We start from the raw sequence: 12,010 nt of genomic DNA, 5'->3' as shown, positions 1-12,010 counted from the left end.
CATCTTTGGATGTTAAGTATATTTGAGCAATTCTCATAAGATAAAATACTTAAAATAATTAACACTATAGTTACTTTTCTAGAAATAACTTCAAATCTTTCAAAAATCAAATTTAACTCCTTGACATGTCTATTGAGCTAAAGTGTCACATGCTAAAATCTGCAGTACTTTTGCTCTACTAAAGTATGTAGAAATGATGGGTAATTTTAATTGGTAGCATTTGCACACTGAAAATAAACTTAGGATAATTATGATCTTAACACTAGAAATTTGGAATTTAAAACTAGATTCTTATAGAATTTAAAGATTTAATTAGCTTTTTACTTAATCTTATTACATTTGCACAAAATATGCTCTTTATTATACAATTTAAGTGCAACCATTTTATCATCTTTAACCTTCAGGGCAAAGATGACGTTTATGATCGTATGCTGCTAGACTACTTCTTTTCTTATCATCAATTCATCCATCTATTATGCCGAGTTGCAATCAACTGTGAAAAATTTACTGAAACATTAGTTAAGCTGAGTAAGTATAAAAGATGAGCAGTAAATTCCACTGAATTACTTTAAGCCCCCTAGCCATTCAGGAAGGGGAGAAAAAAAAAAAATATGAGATAATCCCCTTTTTTTCTTTTTTAAAGTGAATGTTTAAAATTATTAATTAGTATTCTTGGGAATATTTTAATTTTTATTAAGAAAACACCAACTTACTGGTTTCCATTGAATAGTTCTGCCCAAAGTTTCAGCTGGCCTATAAAGGAGTATGGAGTAGGGCTAATCACTTTGTACATAGAAGCCCAGGTCCACCATCTACCCAGCATAATTAAAAACAAAACTGTTCTACTTAGGGAGAAAAGCTTAGAGACGGACTTTCCCAGCCCTTATCTGGAGGGTAAGATGAGATCTATAGTGCCAGCTGTGTTTTAGAACTGGCAGTGCCAGGAACAAGCTGAGTGGGCTTGGCAGCGTGAAGCAGAGGTGCATATATGAGTAACTAGGAGGTAAGTCTTAAAATGAGAAGAGAAATTTCAAAGAAGAAATATGAGAAATAGAGAATGAAATCTTCAGTGAATATGTATGGGGAGAAAAACATTCCAAGTACTCCTATCTCTCCAAGGTCAGGACCCAGGAGCTCTCAGGCTTTGTATGTCCTACCTTCTCATTTTATCTAGGATGGGCCAGGATCTTCTCCAATTTCTATAGTTTTGTTTCAGAGGGTGGGAAGTGATATTTATGGAAGTACTACCTAGATCAAGAAATAGAATTTTCATGGCCCAGAAATCCTCCATGTGCTCCATCTCAGTCACAACTCCTTCCTTCCTATGGAAAAGATTTTGGCCCATTCCATGTAGGGCAAAAGATGTTATACTAGATTTCATTATCCAAGGAGAAGAAAGTGGTAACAGCTGTCAGGGATAACTCCTCTTCAGAAAAATCATCTTGTTGGTAAGTGATTAGAGCATCTTCAGATTTGAAGGGCTGTTCCTTGTACCTAATACCATTAGCTAATCATACAAACAAACATACCTATGACTAAAATGCCAAAATGTAAGGGAGGAACAGATCCTCAGATTGGCTGTTTCAAAATTATACATCTGGGTTGTGGCACTTAGTCAAAGGTTGAAACTTTAGCAGTAGCAATGAACAAGTGTGAGAAAATATTCAGGAGTTTCGATAGTACAGCCCTTAGGTTTATGGTAATTGTGTTTATTTAATTTGTAACTGCTTAGGTAGGCCTGGTGTGGCAGTGCACGCCTTTAGTCCCAGCGCTCAGACAATCTGAGGCAGACTCAGATGATCTCTGTGAGTTCAAGGCCAGCCTGGTCTAATAGTTCCAGGCCAGCTGGGGCTACAGGGAGACCTTGTCTCAAGAAGACGAAATAATAATAATAATAAATTATAACTATGTGAGGAGCTGTTCTTGCTGTTTGAACAGCTTTGACCACGTAATGAATGTTGTACCATTTTGTGGACAACACAAACACATACTTTCATGGAAATTAAAAGTGGAGAGGTAGCTGCACATTCCTTTAATCGCAGCACTCCAGAAGCAGAGGCAGGCGGATCTCTGTGAGTTCAAGGCCAGCTGGGGCTACAGAGAGACCCTGTCTCAAAAAAGACCAAAAAAACAGAAAGTAGAGAGGTAACTGGAATGTTATCTTGTGCTTGTATTCCAGCACTGAGGAGGCCGTGGCAGGAAGATTGCCATAAATTTAAGATCCACCTGGACTACAGAGTAAAATTGTCTAAACAAACAAACAACAAACATACCTAAATAAATAAAAGGGAAAGGAATGGCACTCTTGGCAATCATATGTCAAATAAACTTTCATGATATTTTATACTTACGTCACATTTGTAACTATGAAACACTATTGATTCTGCCTTAATGTTTAGTTTCAGTACCCATCTTAGGGAACTTTGTACAAGGCTGCCCATCTTCTGTAACTATGCTATCATTCACAGTATGATAGTCACTAGCTATGTGGAAAGTGTGGACAGCTTGAAATGTGACTAAAGGAACTAAGTATTTACTTCTAGGCAAACTAAATATCCAGGTGTGGCTGGTAGGATGTCACTAGATACAACCCAAACCACAAATTGAGAAAGAAACTAAATTTTTCTTGGTTCGTTCTTAGCTAGTTAGTACAGAAAATTGGATATCAGAAGTTAAATGCTTAAAAGCAATGCTGTCCTACCATACATGGAAAAATTATGCCCCAGAGTTTGATATTAATTCTTCTCTAGCTAAAATGACTGATTGCATGAAAAGGCACCTAGGAAAGGGCTTGAGGGGAAAAAAACTCACATTAATGACAGCAGTGGTAAGGGGAGAATTGACAGAGTTTTGATTTGTGTAATTCTTTCAGGAAGAAGTAGAAAGGGGCATGTTTAAGTTGGTTATAAACTCTCTGTTCATTTGCACTTTGAAGTTAGACATGCCAAAGGTCAGAATATTAAAAATTATGACTATAAAAAGGTTGTCTCAAAATCTCTTTAGGACTGCAAGTAATTGCCAATTCATTTTTTGAGGAAAAAGTCTATGATTTTTATTTTATTATTTATTTTTATTTTTTGTGTATGAGTGTATCGCCTGCATGTATATAAGTGCACCCATGTCATGCAATGCCTGCAAGGTCAGAAGAGGGCATCAGATCTTCAGCAACTGGAGCTATGAACAATTGTTAGCCTCCATGTGGGTGCTGGGAATTGAACCCGGGTCCTCTGCAAGAGTGCCCTCAAACGCTGAGCCATCTCTCCAGCCCCAAGTCTGTGATTTTTAAACGAGCAGTTTAACAGATTTTAAGACTTATTAAGTATAAAAGAGAATTATTTAATGATTATAGATCAAGAGACACGGGGCAATAGAACTGCAGGTATTAAGGAGTAAACTAAAAGGAAGGTTAGAATACTTGAAAGTGAAGATAGTTTGAGGAGACAGAGTGGGGAGATAATAATGGAGAGTGAAGAAAGCTGCTAACTACTGCCAGAAAGCAGGTTGTGTTAAGCTTTTAACGCTGTATTTAAAAATAGTGTAAATTAGCAATAGGAGGAACCAACACTGATTGCCAAGATGTTTATTAAAGGTATGGTATGGGTTTTTTGTGGTGTTTACACAATTCACAACTTAAAAGAATAGCAAAAAGATACACATTAAGCCATCATTCACAAAACATGGTTGCTCATTCCTATAATTCCAGCTTTCTTGCCAAGGTAGGAGGATTCGGAGTTTCTGGCCATCTTGGGTTTCATAGATACCCTGTCTGACAAAAACCAAAAGTATCACTCAAACTCCTGTACTCCACCACAGTTTCATTCACTTCTTGTTTATCTTCCGTTTTGTAAATATATACTTTCTCCCCTTTCACAAAACTCTAATGATTCAAACCATGTGGTATAGGTACAGAAATACCCTAAGCAGAAGAATGGAAAAAAGAGGCTGATCAAAATTACAGATTTAGTAGATAGTGAAGATAATACCACATTCATGGAGAATACATGGTATTAGCCCTAGCATGGTGTGACCCATACCTGTAATCCCAGCACTTAGGGGGTAAACATTCTTGACTACGTAGTGAGTTTGAAGTCAACCCAGACTGCCTATATCCATGTCCTCTCACCCCTACCCTCACCCCAGGAAAGGGAGAGAGGGTGGAAGGGAGGTGGGTGGATGGATCAGAGGGAAGGAAAAAATAACAGGTGTTAGGTGCTGTTGAAATAATTGGTTAATTCTCTAAGGAGGGAAGCAAATTTTACTTCATATACTCCTTGATCCAAAACCAGTTCCAGGATGATTAAGGATTTAAAATTTTTTTAATCTTTGAAAATTAAAAACATGATTATTGAATAACACCTTGAGATTTTAAAGCTCATATTAAGGGACTGGGGAGATGACCCAGAGTGGGTGAGGGTGATTGTTGCACAAGCATGAGGACCTAAGCTCAGATCCCAGCACTCATAAAGAAAGTCTGATGTGGCTATGCATACCTATAACCCCCAGCACTGAGGGCAGAGGCTGGATTGAGGAATCAGGATCACTGGGGCTTGTTGGCCACCAGCATAGTTAAAAAACAGTAAGGTTCAGTAAGAGACACTTTCAAGGGGATGAAGTGAAGAATAATAGAAGAAGACAGCCATCCTCAGGCCACCACACAGGCATACACCTGCACCACATATGTATACAAATAAATACACAACACACAAAGACCATATCAAGCAGGACATCGACCCAGAAACAATAAGGGAAGAAATTGAAATTTTTTTTTACATAGAAATTGAAATTAATAAATGGTAAAAAAAAAACATAAAACACAAACTAATGAGAAAGTGTTGGCATACTTATCAGATAAATGGCTAACATTGCCAATACACAGAGTTTTTAAGCTTTGGTAACATGAACAATAAGCAAAATCAGGGCATGGATAGGTATTTCATCCACACACAAATAGTGTTTGTAGGGGCCTGGAGAGATGCCTCAGCAGTTAAGAGCACTGACTTTTTCCAGAGAACCTGAGTTTAGCTCTTAGCAGCTAACAGCTGTCTGTAACTTAAGTTCCTTAGATCTGACACCTTCCTCTGGCCTCCCCAGGCATTGCATAACTCAAGTGCAGTTACATAGATGCAGACAAAATACTCAGAGAGACTTAAAAATAAGTGTCAAGATTAATTTTGGGTAGATATCATTCAGTTATCTGTTGTTTTGTTTTTTTTTTTTTGGTCTTTTTGAGACAGGGTCTCCCTGTAGCTTCAGCTGTCCTGGAACTCACTATGTAGACCAGGCTGGCCTTGAACTCCCAGAGATCTGCCTGCCTTTGCCTCCCAAGTGCTGGGACTACAGGCGTGCGCCACCACGCCCGGCTTGTTTTCTTGGGGGGGGGGGCGTCTTTTTGAGAAAGGTCTCCCTGGCCTTGAACTCACCATGTAGACCAGGCAGGCCTCGGGCTCACAGAGATCCGCCTGCTTCTGTCTCCCGAGTGCTGAGACTAAAGGTGTGCATCTTGACACTCAGCAGACTTACCTTTTTTAAGAAAAAAAAAAAAAGTTTAGGCCATGCCCATTAAGATTTTGAGGAAAGAAGAGATTATGGAATACTATTAGCAATTTTCAGAGGCATTGTCAACTAAAACGTAGAATTTACAGTATTCTTTCCTTCGACCTTATCAGTACCAGATCTAGGAGTCCACCCTACTGTACTCATAAAAAACATATGGAAACATAAAGAGGATGTTTATTTTCACTTGATCTGCATTATATAAAATTGGAAAAAATCAAAATGTCCACCAAGAGCATACTGGAAAACAGACTGAGGGTATAACTCAGTAATAGAGCAGGGTCCTGCGTTCAGTTCCCAGCACTCAAAAGGTGAAGGAATACTATAAGGCGTGGTGGCACAGGCCTTTAATCCCAGCACTCACGGAAGGCAGAGGCAGGTGGATCTCTGTGAGTTCAGGCCACCCTGGTCTACATAGTGAGTTCCAGGACATCTGGAGCTACAGGGAGACCCTGTCTCGTCTAAAAAAAAAAAAAAAAAAAAAAAAAAAAAAATCACCTTTAATAGCATGCACAGATAAACAAAGAATATAATACTATAATCTCATAAGGATAAAATCGTGGGGTGCTTTTATTATATGTAAGTATTACATTCTTTGTAATAATCATGCACTGATTATTAGAATTTTTATATATAATGTAGAAAAATGATACTATACACTATAAATGATAAAAAATGATACTATGTATTTTTTTTAGGTCCCCAAGGTTCAAATTAAACTAAAGAAGGGGCAAATACATGTACATGCAGACAAAATATTCATACATACGAAATTTTTTTTTTTTTTTTGGTCTTTTTGAGACGGTCTCTCTGTAGCCCCAGCTGTCTTGGAACTCACTATGTAGACCAGGCTGGCCTTGAACTCACAGAGATCCTCCTGCCTCTGCCTCCTGAATGCTGGGATTAAAGGTTTGCGCCACCACGCCCGGCTTAAAAGTAAATTTTAAAGTTTTCTAATTAAAACTAAAAAAAAAATTGTTACATTTCATCATTTAATTAAACTTAATTTTCAATGATAAAACAAGGGTCTAGTTTTTAACATTGTTTTTGAAATTTTTCTGAATGTGTTAAATAGAATTGATCTTTTTGCAAGTAACCTAGAAAATTCAAAACTTTAGGATGCTTAGAAGGAAAAAAAAAGACAGGATTTCACTATGTAGTTCTGGCTGGCCTGAACTCATTCGTTATGTAGATCATGGAGGCCTTGAACTCAGAGCTCCTCTGCCTCCCATATGCTTGGATTACATGCATGTGGGGCTACCCACCTCACTAAAACCTTAAACATAAAAATTAACAGTATTTCCAGATGTGTTGGCACAGGCCTTTAACTGCCCCCCCCCACACACACACGTACAACACATTCAAAAGACAGAGGCAAGTTAATCTCTGTGAGATCCAGGCAAGCCTGTTCTACATAGCAAGTGCAGGCCTTCTGGGGCTACAGAGAGACCCTGTCTCAAAAAAAAAAAAAAAAAAAAAAAAAAAAGCCAAGAAAATAAAATTCACAGTATAGAAAGTACAATTGTGATTCTTGTTTCTCTTCATGGTATCAGTGTTATTGACTAGGGAATGACTGGTTTCCCAAAAGACTTGAAAGGGTGATTATACTTTAGACCACTCCTGGCATCTAGTGTAAATCAAAAGCCAGGTTTATTATCCACTAGGAGCAAATTCATGTATGCTAGGCTAATACATTGTAGTCACATTTAAGAGACATACTTAAAATCCCAAAATTTTTTGCCAATTCGTTCATCTACAGAGGAAGAATTGCATAGGGAACTGATTATTCCAGAGTGGGGCCATCACATCCTTTTTCAGTAACTTGGAAAGAAAGCAACAGTAGGTTACTTAGCAGGTATGAAATCAGAAGAGGGATGAGATAAAAATCAGTCAGAGAATTGTAATAACTCAGGAGAAACTGTAAATATGCATATGAAATACTCCATCCTGGGGCTGGAAAGATGGGTCAGCAGTTAAGAACACTGGCTATTCTTGCAGAAGACCTGGGTTCTAATCCCAGCACCCACGTGGCAGCTAACAACTGTCCGTAATTCCAGTTCCAGGAGATCCAACGTCTTCTGTCCTCTGTGGGCATTGCACAACACGGGTGCACTTACCTACAAGCAAGCAATACACACATACACATAAAATTAAAATATTTTTTAAAAATATGTTCCATCCTTAGCCAGGCATGGTGGTGCATGCCTTTAATCCCAGCACTCGGGAGGCAGAGGCAGACGGATCTCTGTGAGTTCAAGGCCAGCCTGGTCTACATTGTGAGTTTTAGGACAGCTGAGGCTACAGGGAGACCCTGTCTCAAAAAAACCAAAAAAAAAAAAAAAAAATTCCATCCTCACAGCAAGTATGGATGTATCAAATAATGTGAAATATCTTTTCCTCTACAAAGGCAGCTTTTGAAAAATGTTCCTTTTACTAATAGAACACCTAGCAGCTTCTATAGTCTGGTGTTATTAGTGAGGAAAAGGTATATTTAGAACAGTTTTTGAATGGGGATAGGGCAGTGTCAGAGTTAGCTTCAGCTGTCAACCTAACAAACCTAGAGTCACCTGGGAAGAGGGAACCTCAACTGAAGAATTTCCCAGATCAGATCTGGCCTGTGGCCACATCTAGAAGGCATTTTATTAATTACTAATTGATGTAGGTGAGGGTCCAACCTACTATGGTCTGTTACCATCCATAAGCAGGTGGAATAGTAGCCAGGCATAGTGAAGCCAGGTATAGTAGCATGTGCCTTTAATCCTAGCACTCTAGCCAGGGCAAGGGAGATCTCTGTGAGTTAGGTCAGCCAAGGCTATGTAGTGAGATCCTGTCATAACAAACAAAAGATAGATGAGCAAGCCAAGGGAAGCAAGCTAGTAAGTAGCCTTCCTCCAATGGTCTGCTTTAATTGCTGCATCTAGGTTCCTGCCCTTACTTCCCTCAGGGAGGAACTGAAAATGTGAGATAAAATAAACCTGTTCCTTCCCTAGTTACTTTTGGTCATAGTGTTTATTACAGCATCAGAGAGCAAACTAGAACAGGTAGAGTATTGACTTTCTTGGATGTCTGAAGTCATAGGATAAAGGCAGACAAGTATTACAGAATCCAGTGTGTTTTAGCTGTGTCCATCCTGAGGGATGGACATTCACTGAGGGAAAGCCTAGAAGTGCACCTGAGGGCTAGAGAGATTGGCTCAGCAGTGAAGAGCACATACTGTTCTTGCAGAGGACCCAAGTTCCAGCACCCACATGGTGGCTCACAAGCACCTACACATACATACACATACCCCACAATGTTTTTTAATGCATCTAAAATCGTAGTGATTGTATCTCCCTGTGCTTTGTACCCACTAAATGAGTCAGACAGTATTGAAGAGGAATGTGTAGGACTCTTGAGTCCAGCTGAGGGGATTCTCATCCCCAGTGCTTTGTGAAGATTTTAGAAATTCTGTTGTTCTGAAGGGATAGCCTTTCTTCCAGAGGAATCACAGCTTGAGGAGGAATGTGAGGGACTATGGAAGGTCTTTAGATTTCCCTGATGCCATAGTGTTGTCCAGAGTATACTGTATGAGCTGGTCCAGGGAAAATCTCATATTATTAAATGTGTGGTTCTTATTAAATGTGTAGGTTCTCTGAACCTAATACCTTCATTCAAGAAAAAGAAACAAAGCAAGCATTTTTGAAGGCAATGGAGGTTGTTCAGAGGCCAACGTGAGCTGCATGAGACTTTGTCTCAGGGGAAAAAAAACAAACAAAAAAAATACCCCCCTCCAAAAAAAGAGGTCAATAAAATTAAATAAATAGTAGATAAAATAGTATATCCTCAAAGCTGATGAGAAATTTTAATGTGATTAACATACCTAATACAGTGGATGCTAATAAATATTTATATTGTTTTTGTTAGAAAGTGTTAATTTTTTTTTTTTTTTTTTTTTGGGTCTTTTTGAGACAGGGTCTCCCCATAGGCCAAGCTGTCCTGGAACTCACTATGTAGGCCAGGTTGGCCTTGAACTCACAGAGATCTGCCTCCCGAGTGCTGGGATTAAAGGCGTGTGCTACCACACCTGGCAAGAAAGTGTTTTTATATCACAAAAGACATCTATCTATAGGGTTTGGTTTTCGTTAGGACAATGTTGTGTTTCAGTGGCTGTTGAAAAATAAGGATTATTTTGCTTTGAGGAATAATCAGTGGTTGTCAGGTGGAGAGATCAGGCTAACAAGATGGCTCAGTAGGTAAAGGCACATGCTGTCAGACTGATGATTTACAGGGTAGGAAAGAACTCCTGAAAGTTGTCCTCTGACCTTCATGTATGCACCATGGCACATGTACATGTGCACACACAGACACAAAGTAAAAACAAAAAGATCAGAAAAATTTCTCTGATAATATATAGACTTCCCATTAGAGAGTTTAATATCTAAGCAGCCTCTGGTCCAGGGACTGGCAGACTCTAAGAAGCTGAACACTAATAGGCTCTGCAGGTTACATCATCTATGTCACACGTTTTTTGTTTGACTTCTACTGTTCTTTGGACTGATTTTGTTTTTACCAATCTTTTGTAAAATGTAAAAGCTGCCAGGTGTAGAGTCAACATTTGTAATCCTAGCACTAGAGAGGCTGAGGCAGGGGGATTGTGGCCTTGTGTCAAATTTTAAAAATCAAAGATATTCTTAGCTCACCTGGCCATATAAAAACAGTCTGAGTCAAACTTGGCCCAAGGGCCATATTTGGCTATCTCTTCCTACTTTATGCACGCTTATAATGGGAGTGCAGAAACCATGCATGCTCTGTGGTATGTTTTTGTTCATATGTGTGATAAATAGGTGAATGCCTGCAGCCTTATTCATATTAAAATAAAGGATGAGGATTTTCTGAGTCTTTATAAAGCACTAATAAATAGGCTTAACTCCAAAAGAGATCCCCAAGTATCTGATTTGTTTTTTTAAGACCGCAAATCCTTGTTCTAACCCAGGAACTGGCAAACTACAGCCTGTTCTTGTTAAAAAAGGTTTCATATTAGTACTTATAAGAAAACTAGAATAAAAAGCTTTATGACACATGAAAATCAGGATACAAATTTTGGCATTCATGAAGTTTTACTTGGAGATAGCCACACATGATCGTTTGGCATTGTCACATCTGCACTGCCTAGGTAGAACTGAGTAGCTTCAGCAGGCATCCTATGACCACAAAACCTATAAAACATATCTATTGTTTGACCTTTGCAACTCCTGATCCATCCTTGTTTTGTTTTGTTTTGTTTTAACTGGAGGAGGATAGCTTGTATTGTTTCTCCTCTGTGATTCTATTTTATCTAAAGGTGGAGAGAAGATGTGGAAGATAAGTTCTTTACTGTTTACTGAGGGGCATGGCGCTACAACTTTTATAGAAGGCAGAGTGGGTAGAGGGAACATTAAAAACTCACTTGATGTCTAGAAAAGTTAAAATCAGAGGTTCCAGGGCTTAGGCTGTAGTTCAGTCAGTGATAAAGTACTTGCATAGACTGTGTGGCTATGCTTCTGGGTGCAAACCCCAGCACCAAATTAATTAAATAGAGGCACACAGATCTCAGTGAGATGAAGGATAGCCTGGTCTACATAGTGAGTTCCAGGACAGCTGGGGCTACAAGGAGACCCCACCTTAAAAAAAAAAAAAAAAAAAATTCAGGTTCCAAATAGCACTCATTGACAGTGTCAAATTTGGTCTACCCGTAAACCCCGAAGGACAGGCAAGAAGCTAGTCGTGGTCTCAGAGCAATCTTTGCTTCGGTGCACCTCAAAGAAAAGAGGAAGGAAATGGTGTTTGACATTCTAATTCTCCACACCTTACCTTCCACCCTTCAAGATCCAGTAATTCTGTCAAATTGTTCTAATGTATAGAGTGGGATCTTAATCCAAGAAAGCTTTGGAAGCCACTCAAAGTAACTTCTCATCCTCCCAGTTAAATTTCCAGTACTCAAAAAGAATTAGCTGAAGTTACCTTTAAGATCCTTCTGGGAATGAGGTATAGGATTTGTAAGTAAATTCAAAATACTCCATTCTAAATTATTTAACTACTTAAAACACTGCAGTGAATTCTTCTGTAAGTCCTGTACATATTTCTAATATAGGCAGTATATAGTTATAACCAGAAAATTATACCTGCAATTCAGTAACTCAGCAGTATAATTTATAATTATAACCTATTCTGATTTGTTTTTTTCCAAATATTAGGTGTCCTAGTTGCCTATGAAGGCTTGCCACTTCATCTTGCACTGTTCCCCAAACTCTGGACTGAGCTATGCCAGACTCAGGTAAAGCAAATGAGTTTAAGATGATTGGTGTCTCTTCTCCAACTAAGTAGTCATGGACTTTCAGAACAGTTGGTTGAAAACTGATGATATTGAGTATGTTTTAGAATCAATGGAAATACCAGATATTGGACATCTAATCTTCTTTGGAATTTTTTTTTTTTAACT

The 12,010-nt window shown here is 38.6% G+C and overlaps 1 protein-coding gene across 1 annotated transcript in view; it reads left to right on the top strand.

Moving 5' to 3' along the window:
• Positions 1 to 12,010, top strand: part of Usp34 (ubiquitin specific peptidase 34) — a 239,249-nt gene that overhangs the window by 222,143 nt on the left and 5,096 nt on the right. Inside the window, exons 76-77 of the mRNA XM_008844481.3 lie at positions 405 to 528; positions 11,766 to 11,845. Of these exons, the coding sequence (XP_008842703.1) occupies positions 405 to 528; positions 11,766 to 11,845 (204 nt within the window). The remainder of the gene's footprint in view (positions 1 to 404; positions 529 to 11,765; positions 11,846 to 12,010) is intronic.

Source organism: Nannospalax galili, unplaced genomic scaffold (genome assembly GCF_000622305.1).
Source record: "Nannospalax galili isolate Female #2095 unplaced genomic scaffold, S.galili_v1.0 scaffold682, whole genome shotgun sequence".
NCBI classification, from domain to species: Eukaryota; Metazoa; Chordata; class Mammalia; order Rodentia; family Spalacidae; genus Nannospalax; species Nannospalax galili.
This window is presented reverse-complemented; position numbering and strand designations above follow the sequence as displayed.